The sequence below is a fragment of the Prosopis cineraria genome, unplaced genomic scaffold, assembly GCF_029017545.1.
Source record: "Prosopis cineraria cultivar Desert tree isolate PC_DT_omini unplaced genomic scaffold, ASM2901754v1 PC7, whole genome shotgun sequence".
NCBI lineage: Eukaryota > Viridiplantae > Streptophyta > Magnoliopsida > Fabales > Fabaceae > Prosopis > Prosopis cineraria.
The window spans coordinates 35,906,720-35,924,260 of record NW_026555338.1 but is presented as its reverse complement, the minus strand read 5'-3'; the positions used below and the strand labels follow the sequence as shown (position 1 = coordinate 35,924,260).

Genomic DNA, 17,541 nt, shown 5'->3' with positions numbered 1-17,541 from the left:
AAATTATTTATTTCTTTAAATAAATAAACTATTTATGTCAATGTTGCATGGACATACTCGAATATATAGTCGATTCTAGCGTCACACATATCAGAAATGAGATTCAAATATAACAAAAACTCATGGCTCGTATCTGGTTCGTACCAACGTAACGTGATTTGAAATATAAAGGAAAACTAAAGTAAGAAACAATCATTTTCATATTCTTAAAGTAAAGTAACTAGTTTTTATCTACATTTAGATTTGATGATTGTACTTAATATATGCATTTTGAATTCAATAATTGTATTTAATACCATCTGAATTGTTAAAATTTAGATCAATAGTTATAAATTTATATTCTATTTGATATTAATAAATTAATAAGTTCATTTATATCATTGATTTAAATTTTAATAATTCAAATAGTATAAGCATTTAATGCCTATATTGAATATAATTATTAAATCCAAATTCTATTTGTCTTCTTTGTTCATAAGATTGAGAAGGACCATTTAAGCAGAATCACACATTTAGCTATTGACAGCGGAATCCGCATGAACCACTTTACAACAGTGATCAAATTGACATCAGCATGGGGGCACCGTCCACTCTCTTCTCTGAGAATGAACTCTGCAAAACCATAATGTAAATCCTGAAGAATGTATAAAAAGAAAAATCAGACAATGTTCTGCTTCACGTTGAGTTCATAGCGCACAACATTGTAATTTTTCATTTACCATGTCAAAGTAAAAACAGACAAGGAAAAAATATGCAACTGTCCCTTTACCGTGAAGCTGTGCTTGGAAATGGGGGCTGGGCGGTTGCTTGAGAGCAAGTGAATGATTCTTTCCTTGAGCTTTCAACACTGTAACTTATTTTTCTTAGTTACTCCTTTAAGTTGGTCGAATCTTTTAATCATATGCTTTCCTCTGCTTAACTTCTTCTCTAGGTCTCCATTACAGCACACGTTGTTCCCCATTTTAGTAATAAATGAGGCATGTGGGTATTTTCGAACATATTTATATGCTTCGATGTTTTTCTCTTCATTGTTTGTTCGTTTGAATTCCACGGTACCGGATTTGAAATTTCAAACCCTGTTCTGGTTGAATGCCAAATCCTGTTTGGAGTCTAAATTCTACAAGTTTTAAGCTGGCCGGCTGTAGTTGATAAAGAAACACAACCCTCCTGTATTTTTCTTCTTCTAATTGTTTTTCTCTGTGCTACTGAAATGATTGATGCTTGACAGGTTTAGTTATCTCCAATCGATTATGGTCCAAAGGCTGACCTGAAGAATTGGAACACTAAATTGTGGGCTTTCCAAACCTTTCTCAAATGGCTGTGGCTCCGACATTGTTAGTCCTGGTTTTCTGGTTATGGATTCCCACAGAAGCTGTGGGTAGGACAGGAAATAACACCATGGCAAATAGTACTGTCCCTTCAAGACCGAAAGTTGTGAGGATAGGAGCCCTGTTCACATTTGATTCGATCATCGGAAGATCTGCTAAACCTGCAATTTCGGCTGCTGTTGATGATGTTAATTCTGATACAAGCATTCTCAACGGGATGAAGCTGGAACTTATTTTTCATGATACCAACTGCAGTGGATTTCTTGGAATGGTAGAAGGTATTTCTTTTTCTTAAACCCCAAAATTTCATTGCCTACAAGCTCAGTTCCTTCTCGTTGAGCTGTTCTTTTTAAGGTCTGTTGCTTCATTCTTGATTTTGGCATGAATATCTTTGCATAGAAATGGTTAATGCTTCCTGTATTTTTGCTGTAATAAGTTAGTGAACAGACAGAAACTTGCAGTTAGAGGGAATTCTTATTCTTTAATAGCATCTGAGAAAGACTTTGATGGTTTACATGCATGTTCGTTGGATGGAGTCTTGAGAAAAGAGTTTGTTCAAATTATGTTTCTAATTTCCCTTCTGATGAGTTTTGTGATGATGTAGCTTTGCAGTTAATGGAGAATGATGTGGTTGCCGTTATTGGTCCACAGTCCTCTGGAATAGCTCATGTGATCTCTCATGTTGTTAATGAACTCCATGTACCACTTTTATCATTTGGGGCAACCGATCCTACTCTTTCTTCCCTGCAATACCCCTATTTCATCCGTACCATTCAAAATGATCATTTCCAGATGTATGCAGTTGCGGACTTGATTGAATATTATGGATGGAGGGAGGTAATTGCTATTTTTGTGGATGATGATAACGGAAGAAATGGAATTTCTGTATTGGGCGATGCACTTGCACAGAGACGTGCCAGGATCTCCTACAAGGCCGCGTTCCCTCCAGATGCTTCCAGATCTGCCATATCTGATCTGTTAAATGGAGTAAACTTAATGGAATCACGAGTTTATGTTCTGCACGTGAATCCTGATTCAGGTTTGGCAATTTTTTCTCTTGCCAAAAAGCTTGGAATGATGAGCAATGGTTATGTTTGGATCGCTACTGATTGGCTTCCTTCGGTGCTTGATTCACAAGCACCGGCGAGCCTTGAGATCTTGAATCTTTTACAAGGTGTTGTTGCATTTCGTCATCACACTCCTTATACTAATATGAAAAATAATCTGCTCTCTAAGTTGAAAAATTTGAACAATCGTAAGACTGCAGGCTTCAATTCTTATGCTTTGTATGCGTATGATTCTGTTAAGCTTGCCGCCCATGCTTTGCATGATTTTCTCAATGATGGTGGAACCATAACTTTCACCAATGACCCTAACTTGCATGACACTAATGAAAGTATGTTGCATTTATCATCACTCCGAACTTTCAATGAGGGCCCCAAGCTTCTCCAGACAATCCTTGGAATGAATTTCACTGGTGTTAGCGGTCCAGTTCAGTTTGACAAGGACAAGAATTTAATTCGCCCAGCTTATGATATTCTAAACATTGGCGCATCAGGACCTCGTATTGTTGGTTATTGGTCTAATCACTCTGGTCTTTCAGACATAGCTCCTGAAACCTTGTACTCAAAATCACCTGACAGGTCAACTGGCAATAAACATCTGTACGGTGTGATATGGCCGGGATTGACATCAATCACACCCAGAGGCTGGGTATTCCCCAATAATGGAAAACCACTGAGAATTGCAGTGCCAAACCGAGTAAGCTACAGGGAGTTTGTTGGCAAAGACAAGGACCCTCCTGGGGTAAGAGGTTATTGCATCGATGTATTTGAAGCCGCGTTAAATTTATTGCCCTATCCTGTTCCGCGGCAATATATACTATATGGACACGGTGATAGAAATCCCAACTATGATGAGATCGTGAACCAGGTCGCACAAAATGTGAGTTCCTAATTCTAACTTACAATCTTGATTAGTTATCCTCTAACTTTGCTTCATGCTAATAGCTTTTTTCCTTTTCTTTGTTTAGAAATATGATGCTGCTGTTGGGGATGTTACTATTGTCACAAACAGGACAAGGATTGTGGATTTTACTCAACCTTACATGACTTCAGGGTTGGTTGTTGTTGTTCCTGTCAAAGAGGTGAAGTCAAGTCCTTGGTCTTTCCTCAAGCCATTTACTGCACAAATGTGGTGTGTCACCGGTGCCTTTTTTATTTTTGTTGGAGCTGTTGTATGGATTCTTGAACACCGGCACAATCATGAGTTTCGTGGACGACCGAGAAAACAACTTATGACAATCTTCTGGTTAGTATGTTCTAACAACCTGTAATATAGTATTGATATGATTAATCATGTTTCTTGTCACATCATTTCGTTTGTCATTCCTTTGTCGATTCTTAAACTCAGGCAACAATTTACTGTGTGTGTGCTTGAAGAACTCCTAGTGAACACATAATTTCAAATTTTCCAACCGATTATATCATTCTTTCGTTTTGACACCTGGAGTCTGCGCATATATAGCTTCAATTCTTCTTCTCATGGAAATTACTTCATCTTTTGCAGGTTTAGCTTCTCAACAATGTTTTTCTCACACAGTAAGCGTCCAGTGCATTTTAGTCATCCGTTGTGCAATTTTTTTGCCTGAAACTAAAATTAAAGCACCCTTATTTTGTATGGCATTTTGTACACTGCAAAGTTTCTAAACTGCCAGTACTCTGGGGTGGCATGTGCAGGAGAGAACACTGTGAGTTCTCTAGGGAGATTGGTGCTAATCATTTGGCTTTTTGTGGTGCTAATTATCAATTCAAGCTACACAGCTAGCTTGACATCCATCCTCACAGTGCAGCAACTTTCATCACAGATTGAAGGCATTGACAGTCTGATCTCAAGTACTCAACCAATTGGAGTTCAAGACGGGTCATTTGCCCGAAACTATCTCATAGATGAGCTTAACATAGCAGCATCAAGAATCGTTATATTGAAGAATCTGGAAGACTATATTGATGCCTTGGAGCGTGGACCCAGAAATGGGGGGGTGGTAGCCGTTGTTGATGAGCTTCCTTATATTGAGCTCCTTATGTCCAGCACGAATTGTGCGTTCAGAACCGTAGGCCAAGAATTTACAAAGAGCGGGTGGGGATTTGTAAGTATCTGTTTTATCATCAGTATGTCTGTGATTGGGGTTTACATGCAAGAATACTAAGAAAGATGACGTGTCTCATGACAGGCATTTCAGAGGGACTCCCCACTTGCGGTGGACATGTCGACTGCAATTCTGCAACTGTCAGAGAACGGTGACTTGCAAAAGATCCACGACAAGTGGTTACTGAAAAATGAATGTTCTGCGACACAAAACAACGATGAAAATTCAAACCAACTATCGCTGAGCAGCTTCTGGGGGCTGTTCCTCATAAGTGGGATCGCATGTCTGCTTGCATTGATTGCCTTCTGTATAAGGGTGTTTTGTCAGTTCACAAAATTCACTCCAGGCACTGATGAGGAGGCCGACCAGGAAATCATACAGCGCCGCATAGATACTAAACGCCCATGCCGGACTCCTAGTTTCAAGGACTTGATTGAATTTGCAGATAAAAGAGAAGCTGAAATCAAAGAGCAAATGAGAAAGGCTAGAAAGAAACGTGGACGCAGCGAAGCTGAGATGCGATCCAGTTCACCTTTCTAAAGAAGTGGCTCCTCTTATTTAAGTTTTCAGCTATCATTCCCAGAAATTATTTTTGATCCCGTGCTCAATTTCCCTCTTCTGTTTGATGTTCTTTACAATTTAAACCCCGTCAGTCATCCGCTTCGTGATTATAATAATGTGATCTTAGATCCTATGGAAAGGAAGTAAAACTACATCTTCCCACCCTCCTTTCAATTCCTCTGGCTAACGAGGGATTTCACCGTCTCCGCATTATGCTGGTTAAGATAGACATAGAGTGCGTATATATCATTACATCTTGCGTGTGCACTTGTTTGATGAAGAATATTATTATGGCTAGAAGGGCAACCAGCATCTGGATCCTTTTTTTTTTTTGTATATATATAAAATGTTTTCTTTTAATTTTAAAAAATGATGTAATTTATACTTTTTTTTAATAAAAATTAATTTTGATCATTAGTTGATAAAAAAATTACATAAAAGGGCTTAAATATTATAGAAAATGACCAAAAACCAAGCAAATTTTATTCTTTTTTTTTAAATTTTTAGGTACTTTTATATCTTTTTTTAGTCAAGTAACAATCAAACTTTATTTTATTAACTCTATGGTAGAGTTGCATAAAGGATGGATAGAATAAGACTTTTACTTAACCCAAACTCTAGTTTTTCTCGTGAAAAGAATTAGATTAGATAACTCATAGTCTTATCTAGTCTAGGCTTAACATGAAGTTGAACAGAACCAAACATGACTCATAAAACTTGAAAATTGATTTTACTAGTTCAATACCTTACTTTGCCTTTTCCCCCTTTTTTATTTATGACGAGTAATAATTTATTTCAACTTGATAAACTTGATTAAAATAACAAAAATACTTATTATCATATAAAATTTATTACAAAACATTAAAAGATAATCATAATAAATCAATTGATTTTATGACATTATAATTATAATTATATTAAAATAAAAAATGATTGTTGTTTGTTGTCAAGCATTATCGCAAGCTCACGGGGTCGTCACAAATATAGAATATTTTAAAGATATCATTCCCACATAAATTTAAGCAAGAGAGAGTTAACATTTTGCTATTGAACTTTGAATTAGATTGAGTAAAATCAAATGTAAGATTTGTGTGAAAGTATTAAAATTGGATTAAAAAGTGTTTTAACGCAAGTAAGAGCCTAAGATTATCTCCAACAAGCAAGAGCCTAAGATTACCGTTCCCTTTGTATTTTATAAGACTTAAATTAATTTCTTTCAAAATGATTTTTAATAAAAATAATTCTCATTTACTTGAAAAATATTTCTCAAGTCAAAATCAAGTATTTTTACAAACATTAAAAATTCTCAATCTCTTAAAAATAATTAACAAAAACAAATGTGAAGCTTCAATTTTAATTTGACTATGAAGGGTTTGTAAAACATCTCTATTTTATCAATAAAACTATCCATTTATTTATGTAAATTTCAAATCATATACTATTTTATCCAAATTAGCTTTCTCAAACACAATTTACATAAACAAAATAGTCCAAACAGTAATCAAACATTTAGAAGTATTAAGTACAAGATTAAATACATGCATACATACATACATACATACATATATATATCATTAGCCATCAAAAGAGAGAAATATTTAAGTCTTAATCCATGTAAAAGGTTTAAAATAATTCTAAAACAAGTAAACTAGCTACTTATGTTCAGAGAAGAGCAACAAACACAAAAACATTTAGCACCTATATCAAAAACAAAGGGAGAAAAGAGAAGAGAAACAGAAAAACTGAAGGAAATTCACTTAAATTTCTTCAAATCTTCATTCCTTAACTAAATCTCTTTCAAAAACATAAAACCCTAATAGAGCTATTATCACGTCCTAAAAATAGAGGTTGACCAGCACAGGATGTAAACCACTGCACATCCCTTAAACCTTAGATTGGGTAGTCTTTCCATGACTAAGATATAATTATGCTTTAGTTTGAATTAGAACATGCATAAATATTTTTTGTATTTATAAAGTATTTCAATATTTTTATATAAATTTCGACAAAACCTCCTCTATAGAGAGGATCTCTCCAAAATTCTACAATATAATATCTCTATCAAAAATATCAAGTCAATCAGGAGCAGAGCTCCTTCCAGGCAGCAAACAAAATATATAACAACATAAACAACCTAGTCACAGACTATGTGGAGCACCTAATAGTAAGTTTATAAAATAAAATTTCATAATTAAAACTTTACATCAAGAGAAAGTTTAATCATTAGCTCCTCCACGTTTAGTCAATCATAAACTCCTCAATGTTTAATGGGTGACTCAGCGTCAGTTACACTATCTGAGACCAAAATTATTTTTAGTGAATAACATCCAAAAAATAAATAATTAAACATGAATAAAAGGAAAGTTAAAAGCAATTATGTAAATTAAAAACAAAACAATCTCCATAAAGATTTAAATAAATTCAAAATAAAAGGATTCTATATAACTTTAGATAAAATCTTGATCTATTAAATTATTATATCAAAGATTGTTATCACTTGGTTTCAAGGAAGCTAATAAATGAAATGAGTAATTATAAATAGATTACTAATTAAAAACTAATGGGATATGAAATCATTAAATAATTAAATTTATTTTTTTATTTTTTTATAGGGACTTGTCAGAATAATTAACAAATATGGACACACAGTCCATGAGGACAAGTAACCCAATGCAGCTGAAGCCACGAAACAAATGTGAACACACAGTCTATGAGGATAAGTAATCAAACGCAATCGAAGCCACAAAACAGACACAAGTATGAGACCCATGAATAACAGACATGAGAACAAAGCTCATGAAAATCAAACTAGCAAGTAATTGATCATTGCGTGTCAAGGGCTAACGGAACTGTCGTTAGTAACCAGCGTTCTGTATACAGTTCCTTTTTAAATTCACTTTTAGACATGGAAGAAAATTATCACTTTCAAAATATAATTTCTCTTTTTAATATTAAACTCGCATAAAACATATAAAAGTACCAATACTTCTAAATATAAAAATTTACAATTAATATCTCATAAACTGTTCAGAAATTTTTATAGTTGGCTTTATCAAATATAGAACCACTAAAACTTATAAAAGCATTTTCATCAATATGAAAAATATAAGTCATGATTCCAAGAAGTAGGACAATTTAATTAATAAAAGTAGCTAAAGCAATAGAAATATACAAATATTTGTAAATTATTGAAAATAATATTTTGATAAAGAAAACTTTTAATATATAAAATTGGTTGGGACGTTATATACTTACCTGAAGTATTCTCGAAATTCAAAGTTTCTCTCTTACCATTTCAATCTAGTTTTTCTTCCTCCCAACACCCTATGGAATTATATTAAAAATTTAATAAACTTTTAGTAAATTTAATAATTTCCAACATTTCACTAACAAAATTTAGCCATAACAACTTGAATTTTTTTTAAAATTAAGAATTTACTCATGAAAATCCCTCAAAAGCCATAGTTCAAAACTCCACTAAAATACAATCTCCTACTAAACTTTTTGTTTAAACACCAAATGTATATTATTCTTAAATCTCACAATAAATTGCTCAACAATTTCTTAATAATCATATACCTCCAAAGAATTTAACCAGCTACATGTTACTTTCATTTAATAAAACATTTGTATACAATAGTAAGTACAATTCTTCAAATAATAACATCTAAATCAATTATGTCTTTTAAGAGATTTAATAGGATTTTTAAGAATTTTCAATCAAGCACTCCTTCTAACAAGCATTTTAACAAACACTCTATAGGCATCCAGCTTAAAGTATCTAAGCTATTTTCCTTCAATTTCATCCTAACCAAATATTCAGTAATAGCCAATTTAAACAAAAGTTGGTTTAATTCAGAAATTCTAATCTTTATGTGTCATCACTAAGCTTCAATACAATTTTTTTTAACTTAATTTAGATCTTCTTCTCCTACGTAGTCACGGCAACAACAGAACAAAAGAGGAAAAATTTGAAACTTCAACAAAATTACACACAAACTCACATGCACAGCAGAACCAACAATGGGAGGAAATTTACCATAAAATACATGAACAAAGAGGAGAAAAGAGTAAGTCGAATGTGCTACACCCAGCGAATGACGAAGGAGACCTGACGCACTCTTGACAGCAACAAGAACAGAGGAGGGGAAAGCATCGCTAATCAAGGTCAGAACCAGAAAAACCAATAGTGACACAAGGAAAAATAGATCCACAATTTGTACCTCACAAGATGTACATAGTGAACTTGAAACGGAGAAGAATGAAAGAATTTTTGTCAATATTCAGCTGCCACAAATGAATCCCCAGCACCTATCAATGGTGAACGGAAGAAATGGTGATAGTACTCTTGTTGGTGATGGCTGAAAATGGAAGAGAAGGAGGAAAAAACCAGAAGAAGAATGAAGGGAATGAAGGAAAACAGAGAACCTCTCCCTCCCTCTCTCTCTCTCTCACGTCTGGAGTGATTGAGGAATAAGGGAAGAGACATTTCAGATTTCAAAGGAGGGCAAATTGGTAAATTTATAAAGCATAAAGGTAGAAAAATAAAACTCTTTTGACCCTACCAGATTCGAACTCCAAACCAAATGGAGAAAGCTATATGTACGCTCCCACTGAACCAACAATTCTAATTATCATAATTGCTTCAAACATAATAAAAATACACTTTTAACAAATTATCATACATTTATTTTTTTATTTTTTTTTTTCAAGGTTATTATAGCTATCCTCCAAGAACCTCTGAAAATCACAGCATATCATCCCAAGTCTCAAAATTTTGCATGTGTAACCCTAGCTTCATGTATGACTCCAAAATGCATAGCTCCAATAAATGAATTTTAGCTACGACTTAAACACCTTTGTAAGCGTTTTGGTTACTCTTAGCTGCAACTAGAATGCTTCTATCATGTTCTAGTTCTGGCTTTCGGCTGAGGCTAAAAGTGGTTCAACTAAAGCTTAATTTTTCACTCTTTGTCTTATTTTTTTCTTGGAATAATAACTTCATAACTTTTTATTTACTTCTCAAATAGTGCTCCAACAATCGAAGAAGACAAGTAATTTTGTAAAATCTTAGTTTAATCTTAATCAAGATAAAAATTATGCACAATCTAGACCAATATTTTGTCACTTAAGCCCGAGTATGAGATATTTATATTTTCCTACTATGTGTACTAAAAGTATGTATAACTTCATCAAAAAGCATATGAAATTGCAAAAAAATACATTGAGAGGACATAAATTTCTATAGGTTATTAATTATACTTATATTAAAATAATTTATAAGATTGAACTAAACCAAATGGTTTAAAAGCTCTATCTCCTTTCCAGTTCAATTTAAAGACGAAGTCTAATCTTATTCATTTTTTTTTATTCTTTAGGTCATCTTTTGTAACACCTATTTTTTCAAACACAATTGTTAAAACCTAACACAATAATTAAATGACAAAACTTATCTTTTGAAAAGTTTATCATGGCAGAAAAAAACCCACAGTCGATATAATGAAAACTATCTTTTAAAAATGTTACTATAATAAAAAAGAATCTATTGTGATAAAAAAGAATAATAATGCTTAAACAAACTTGGCGGAAAAAAATTTCACTCTAGTCATTTATAAATACTTAAAACTCTCTTGAAATTTGAAAGAATATACTTAACTTGTATATTTTGCTCAGTTATTATTATTTCTATAATTATAATATCTTAAGTTAAAGGATATAATTTAAATATTTTTATTTAATCCACCCATCCTTATAAATTTTCTCTCTTCTTTTTTTTTTAATATCATGGTTCGGATTATATTCTTAAAATTTAATCCATCTTGGCTAAATTCTCTCTTCTCAAATAATTACCTAATAAAATTTAAATAACATGAAATTAAATAATTCTATCAAATTCAAACAAACAATAATAAGTACTTATTGCCCGCAATTTATTTGATAAATCAATTTCTAACATTGCTTAAATTAAGTAAAAATTGAGATGTTATGTCTTTTTTATAAGCCAGACTAGATTTATTTGAATTGAACTAAGTTGTATAAGATTGAAGGACTTTTGTATAGCCCTATTATAGGGGCTAAATTGCATTGTTTTAAAAAGTTAAAAAGAAACATTACACTAAAAATAAATTTAGAGTCCCAAATGCTTCTGAAGTTATAATTGAGGAGCCAATTTTTTCTTTTATCTTATTATTATTAAGATTCATATATAGAGCAAGTGATAAGCATTATGTTATCCTTTTTTAGTTTTCCCTCGCTTGTACTTTTTATAAGTCAATTCCATCTTTTGCATTAAAATCAAGAAAAATTTTAAATTTTATTAACTTACACATACTTTAAAAATAAAACACTAATCTTCCAACATTTATTAAAGACCAAAGGATAAAGATAAATACAATAGTCATTGAAGCTTTTCATAAATAAACTCAAAATAAATACTCTCTCTTCTCAATAAATAGGAGTAGAGGAGTATGTTCCCTCTCTTTCAAAATTTAGTGTATTAATGTATTAAGATCTTAGCTGGTACTGTATCTCTTAAAAAATATTAGGTATTTTTAATCAAATTACATCCTAATAAGTTAGTTAATTATCTTTAAATTAATATTATCTTTACATACACGCCTCTATTCGATAAGATGTCTTACTTAAAAGTGAAAGATTGAGCGGATATTTATTAAGAGTATTTTTTTAAAAAAAACTCATTAATTATGCATTAGAAACTAAAAATGTTTTATATTTTTTAACATTTAATCTTAAAAAATTATCTTGTATTTTTAAACAAAGAAAGTAATATTTGAAATTTTCTTTTACATTCATAAATTTGTCCCTAATTTATTTCACAACTAATAAAAATAAAATTTAAAATGTAATTGCCCGTAACTGCTATTATAATGGAAAAAACATTGACGAATGTTGCGTTAAACTTTTCCAGTAAAATGATAAATAAAACAAAAATCTTCCTACAAAAATATTTTGTAACTAAAGGAGTATAAACTCCCTCACTCACTTATAAGACAATTTTAAACATAATTTTATAAAAATAAATTTTTGTTAAACATACTTATTTATATTACATTTCTCTCCTAATATTTCCTGTCTCCCTCTTTTTAATATTTTTAAAAATTTGTTAAAAAATAAGACTATAAAATATTTTTAACAAACTTTATTTATATGCATTGTTTTGTTGAAAATTATCTTATAAATTAAGATAAAGAAAGGATTATTATATAGGATTAATGAGGATCTTAGGCTCTAAACTATTATAAAAATGACATATTAAATCATAAGTTCTTAAAATATGCAAAAACTACCTTTAATTTTTAAATTTTGATGACTTGAAACCTCACTGTTAAATTGAAAAAAAAGGTCATTATTTTTTAAGGTCAAGATGAATGTCATATTAATAAGCGACTGAATCTCACAACTATAAAAGTAACTGTAATTTTTGTAACCTAATCATGCTTTTAAAATTTAGAAGTTAGGGAGGTTTTTATTCATTTTAAAAATTAAAAATTAAAATATTATTTTTATAATAATTTAAAATTTAAGATACTCATTTATCATGTCATATGTCGCAAGTGTATGAGAAATTACTATCCTGTTAATGACTTAAAGTCAAAATTAATGATGACTTTTTGACTCGAAGTCAGTGTGATCACTTTTTTAAGAAAACTTTCTCATTTTAAAACATTTAGTTCACCAACACAGATTGGCATTGGATACACATGCAGATACAGTAAATTGGCTTAAGATAAAGATAAGACTGATGAGTTCAGAAACGAATAGGCATTTAAACGGGTGAGTAGGTGCCAAATTGACAGGGTGATTGACCTGTCAATGTCAAAATATCCACGGAACAAACAGCAAGACGAGGTAAAACGGATGATTGGATTTAATTAATTAATAAAGTTTTGACTGATAATCAGAAATTCCCTGCTGAAATACCCAACATACCCCTGTGAACCTGTAATGGAATTGCCTGGATTTAATCGGTCAACGTTCCCGTTAAATCCGTAATCAAATATCAAATATTGAATCAATGTGAATTGCCCATAAAGTCGTTGCAACGGAAAGCAGTTTGATATCAAAATCAATTTATACTATTTATTTATAACTCATAATAAATTCATTAGATTAAATTTATACTGATGAAGGAGGGAACGATATTCCGAAAGTGCCCCGGAGTTTGTGGAGAATTATAGAGGATCAAAAGCTGAAGCGAAATTTGATTCTTCATGGCCAAAAAAAATGGACGAGAGACTCGCTTGGGCTTGAGAGAGGCCATCCCATGGATATTCAATAATTTTAATTTCAATCCAGAAACAATGACCCAGTTCGGCCGGAAAATCATAAAGTCAAGGATTCGCCGAACGATTCAACACCGTATCTCCGTCGTCCGCCCATGCGTTCTCCGCCTTCTGCACCGCTTCCCCTCGTGTTATGGAAGGAATAGATACCGCATGCTGTCGCTGCCTTCGCTGGCCGAGCCACCGTCTACGCCACCCTCCGCAGCCGGAGATGTCGGGGAACTGGTGGAGGCGATCCCACCGGCTCTGTTCCATACCCCTGACTTGGAGCTGGAGTCTGATTTGGTGGCTTTGAAGATCAGCCTCCTGGGTGACTGCCAAATTGGAAAGACCAGCTTTTTGGTTCGTGTCTTCAATTTCATCAATGTTTTTGCATTTTAGTTGTATTTGATTCATATTTTTAATTAGTTTTTTTCCTTGGCCGAAGGTAAAGTATGTGGGGAATGAAAATGAAGAGAAATGGGAACACAAGGAAGGGTTAAACCAGATGGACAAGACTTTAGAAGTAGGAGGAGCCCGCATATCATATTCTATCTGGGAGGTTGCAGGTGAAAAAAATTAAAATGAAAGAAAGAAACTGTGATTTTGGGATAATTTGGAGCAAAAATAAATCCTTAAACAATCAAACTTTGTATGTTAACCTGCAGGTGACGGAAAGTCAGAAGACCAGATTCCATTGGCTTGTAAGGACTCTGTTGCAATTTTGATTATGTTTGATTTAACAAGCCGCTGCACCTTGAACAGGTTCGTTCTTTACCAAGTCACTCTTGATTTTGGCTCATAATTTAATTAGAATCTTATCCAGAAAATTAAATCATCCAAAAACTCTTAAAACGTGTAATAAATGTTTTCTTTCCTTGGGAATATGTTTCAGTGTCCTGGGGTGGTTCAGGGAAGCCAGGAAATGGAATCCGGTAACAATTTTTTTTCCCAACTCTAATCACTGTTTAACTCTAACCTCCATTCAAATCCAGTAAGTTATAAGAATATTAAGAATGTGAATTATAAAATGGCGTGTGTGATTTGGCAGAGCGCAATTCCAGTGTTGGTGGGAACCAAATTTGATGATTTCATTCAGCTTCCCATTGATTTGCAGTGGACCATCGCCAGTCAGGTAAACATTCCCTCAACTTCACCCTCACATTCATGTGTATTGAAGCAGTGGAAAACTGAACTTTTAACATCATAAATGTACTCTCTCCATTCTAAATTACAAACAAGATCATGCATGTCAATAAAACATAATAATAACTTTTTACAAACTTATTTTTTCATAATAAGACTATAAATTTTTAAAAGATGTTCCTACACATTTAATCATTATACTAAATTTTATTTCAATTCTTTTTTTACTTGAGGAGGAATATTAAAAAAGTGTTAAATCTTATTTTTTTCAAATTGTATTATATTTTAGAATAAAAAATTTCTTTAAAATTATCTTATAATTTGGGACTAAAAGAGAACTTAAGTTTTTAAATCCAGAACAAAATAAATTTACGTTATTCAATTTAAAAATAAACTGGTTCATAATTTATATTTTTAAACAAACTTTCAAAAATGCTTTTAATCTTAATCTCTATTTTATAATAAATTGAAAACTTAAGCTGCCCTCCGACGATAAGAAAGCAATTGATCTTGTTCGAAATTGTTGATCGTCCAGATATTGTAAAACGATATTCTGATCCAATGAATTATGAGTCATGGATAAGAAGGAACATTCAAGACAAAACTTTTCAAGTCAATGCTTGAAAGTGAAGCTACCATTCTCGTTTCTTCACTCTCACTCTTACACCGTTACACATACGTTATTTTATAAATGTAGTTGTTGTCGGTTGCAGCAAAGACTCCTTAAAGTGATAGGGACTGCGTCTCAAAAGCAACAAAAAGATGCCCCAATCAAGTCGAATTCAACTTTAATTTCCAAAAATAAATTAATAATTGTGACTGCTTGATAGTATTATATAGTCTAGTTTTCCTCTAGTGGCCGGGCATACGACTATCTTGTAGATTGAATTACTCGTCAGATAGCTCGGCACCAAAATGTTGTGCAGATTTTTTAAGATGTGGGTGTTGAATGATGAATGATCCTGAAGGCAGGGTTGGCTTCCCATGCCTTATTGTCTGTGTATTGGCAAGCAGTGCATATGTTGTTCTACTTAAATGCTCATAAAGAATTGATATGCATGGGATTGAGCAGGCAAGAACATATGCGAAGGCCCTCAATGCGACGTTGTTCTTCTCAAGCGCTACCTACAACATCAACGTGAATAAGATCTTCAAGTTCATCACAGCCAAGCTGTTCGACCTGCCCTGGACAGTGGAACGGAACTTGACTGTTGGAGAGCCCATCATTGATTTCTAATCATGTACTCACGTTGAAATATGGATGACGCTGGGATTAACGTTGTCCAAACTCAACCGGGCCCCGCTGTAATCAAGTCATAAAGGGGCAATCGAGTTGTTAGCCTCGCACGATGATACACAGACAACGAAGGTTCTTGGATCTTGAAGGAAGGGGAGCAAGCAGTATCCCAGGTGCACAGAACAGTTAAAGAAGACGGCGGCCATCTTTCACTGTGGAATATATACTTACTGTGTGTCATGTAGCACTCGATTGATTCGAAAATACCAGTACTTGAATGACCCTCTTTCATGTTCTGGCATCTATAAGAAATTATTCCCTTGTCTACTTCACCTCTTCGCACCTTGCAATCGATTATCTTCATCTTTTTAAATTTATGCGTACGGTTGGCGCAGGAAAAATAATGGGAAGCAAAATTGAAAGGTGCGAGATGAAATTGTGAGAAAAAGGCTAGAACTTGTTTGATATTTGTGCGGTGGAATTGTGAGAAAGTGGAGTTAAAATTAAGGACCACACAAAAGCAACACTGCCAAACTCGTTCTTGACGCAGTTGTCGAAAAAGGCACAACTCAAACGTCGCACTGCTCTCAGGGTATTACCTGTAAAAAGTTACACGGATCTAATGTTTCCTTCCTCCAATAGCCACACGTATCACACCGCACAGCAGTACAATAAAACTACTTGTTAACTGTGAAAATATAACGTCAAATTTTGGTACTTTATTCAGGTTTTATTATAAATTTTTAATTTTTTTATTACTTTAAATCTTTATATTTTTATTTTTTAATATTTTAAATCTTTATAACAAAATTTATTAAGGAACTCAGACAATCAAAAAATAAAAATTTAAAATTTAAAATATTAAAAAAAATATAAGGATCTATAATATCATTTATTAATTTATTAAAAATATTTGAAGTTGAAAGTAAAAAGACAACTTTAGGGTGCAAATATTGTAAGAAAAATAATTTAGCTAGTTGTTATATCTCATATTGAAAGGATTTGGAAAATGTCCTAGTTATATAAACGAGTGTGCTACACACTCTAATAAGCTAGCTTTTTAGAAAGAGAATAATGATCTCATAATAAAGTGATATTAAAATTAAATTTAAGTTGATTCAATTGGTGAATTTCTTTGATGGGCCACTTGTGATGGAGTCATCACATATTATTTGAAAAAGTAATGTTCTATATTGAAAGAATTTAGAAAGGATTCTAATTATATAAATAAATGCATTTCACACCCTAACAAACTAATTTTTTAAAGAAAAAATAATGATTTCGTGACATAATACCGCTAATGCTACGATCTTAGATAGGTTTTTTAGAGTCACGATACATGACACGAATTCCACTGTTAACGTATTAAAATCTAAAACTTTTCGTGCAAGATCAGAATCCCCATAAACAAAAATCTGGAACATACATAACCCAATTAAAAAAATAGAAACCTTAAATCTTAATAGAAGGGATTTGTTATGTTAGTGAACTTTTATATATATATACACACACACTCCTTCAATTCTTTTTATTTCATTTTTTCCACCAATTTCATTAATACTAATATAAAAAATAAAAATATATAAAATTTTAAATATGATTTTATATAACAAATTTAAAAGTGATGTTATGTTATTTTTTTTTATGAAAGATAATTTTAAAAATATCTTTTAAATATTATTTAAAAAATAATATAATAATTTATAAATGAAATTAAATAGGCTTTCCAGAACGTATCGTATAAATGGGATAGGAGGGAGTATATACATATACAAAGTGAACTTTTTTATTTACGATATAACCTCTTCCTTCGACGGCCAGTGAAGTGCTGCTATTTCG

General features: G+C 32.3%; 2 protein-coding genes across 6 annotated transcripts; both read left to right on the top strand.

Moving 5' to 3' along the window:
- The first annotated feature begins 653 nt into the window (after positions 1-653).
- On the top strand, positions 654-5,170 carry LOC129316311 (glutamate receptor 3.4-like). 4 transcript variants are annotated; one of them, XM_054960664.1, is made up of 7 exons: positions 654-817; positions 1,229-1,606; positions 1,933-3,272; positions 3,361-3,638; positions 3,897-3,928; positions 4,067-4,476; positions 4,561-5,170. In XM_054960664.1, the coding sequence occupies exons 2-7, from the start codon at positions 1,315-1,317 to the stop codon at positions 5,014-5,016; spliced, it is 2,808 nt and encodes a 935-aa protein (XP_054816639.1). In that variant the 5' UTR covers positions 654-817; positions 1,229-1,314; the 3' UTR covers positions 5,017-5,170. The 4 variants fall into 4 exon arrangements, with proteins under 4 accessions (XP_054816639.1, XP_054816641.1, XP_054816640.1 ...); XM_054960666.1 differs by having other exon boundaries at positions 654-849; XM_054960665.1 differs by lacking the exon at positions 654-817 and having other exon boundaries at positions 908-1,606.
- An 8,065-nt stretch (positions 5,171-13,235) lies between these two features.
- On the top strand, positions 13,236-16,029 carry LOC129316312 (septum-promoting GTP-binding protein 1-like). 2 transcript variants are annotated; one of them, XM_054960670.1, is made up of 6 exons: positions 13,236-13,682; positions 13,768-13,888; positions 13,988-14,084; positions 14,215-14,254; positions 14,371-14,454; positions 15,163-15,531. In XM_054960670.1, exons 1-6 carry the CDS (start codon positions 13,269-13,271, stop codon positions 15,190-15,192), a joined length of 786 nt encoding a protein of 261 aa, XP_054816645.1. In that variant the 5' UTR covers positions 13,236-13,268; the 3' UTR covers positions 15,193-15,531. The 2 variants fall into 2 exon arrangements, with proteins under 2 accessions (XP_054816645.1, XP_054816644.1); XM_054960669.1 differs by lacking the exon at positions 15,163-15,531 and adding an exon at positions 15,538-16,029 and having other exon boundaries at positions 13,243-13,682.
- Positions 16,030-17,541: the final 1,512 nt, after the last annotated feature.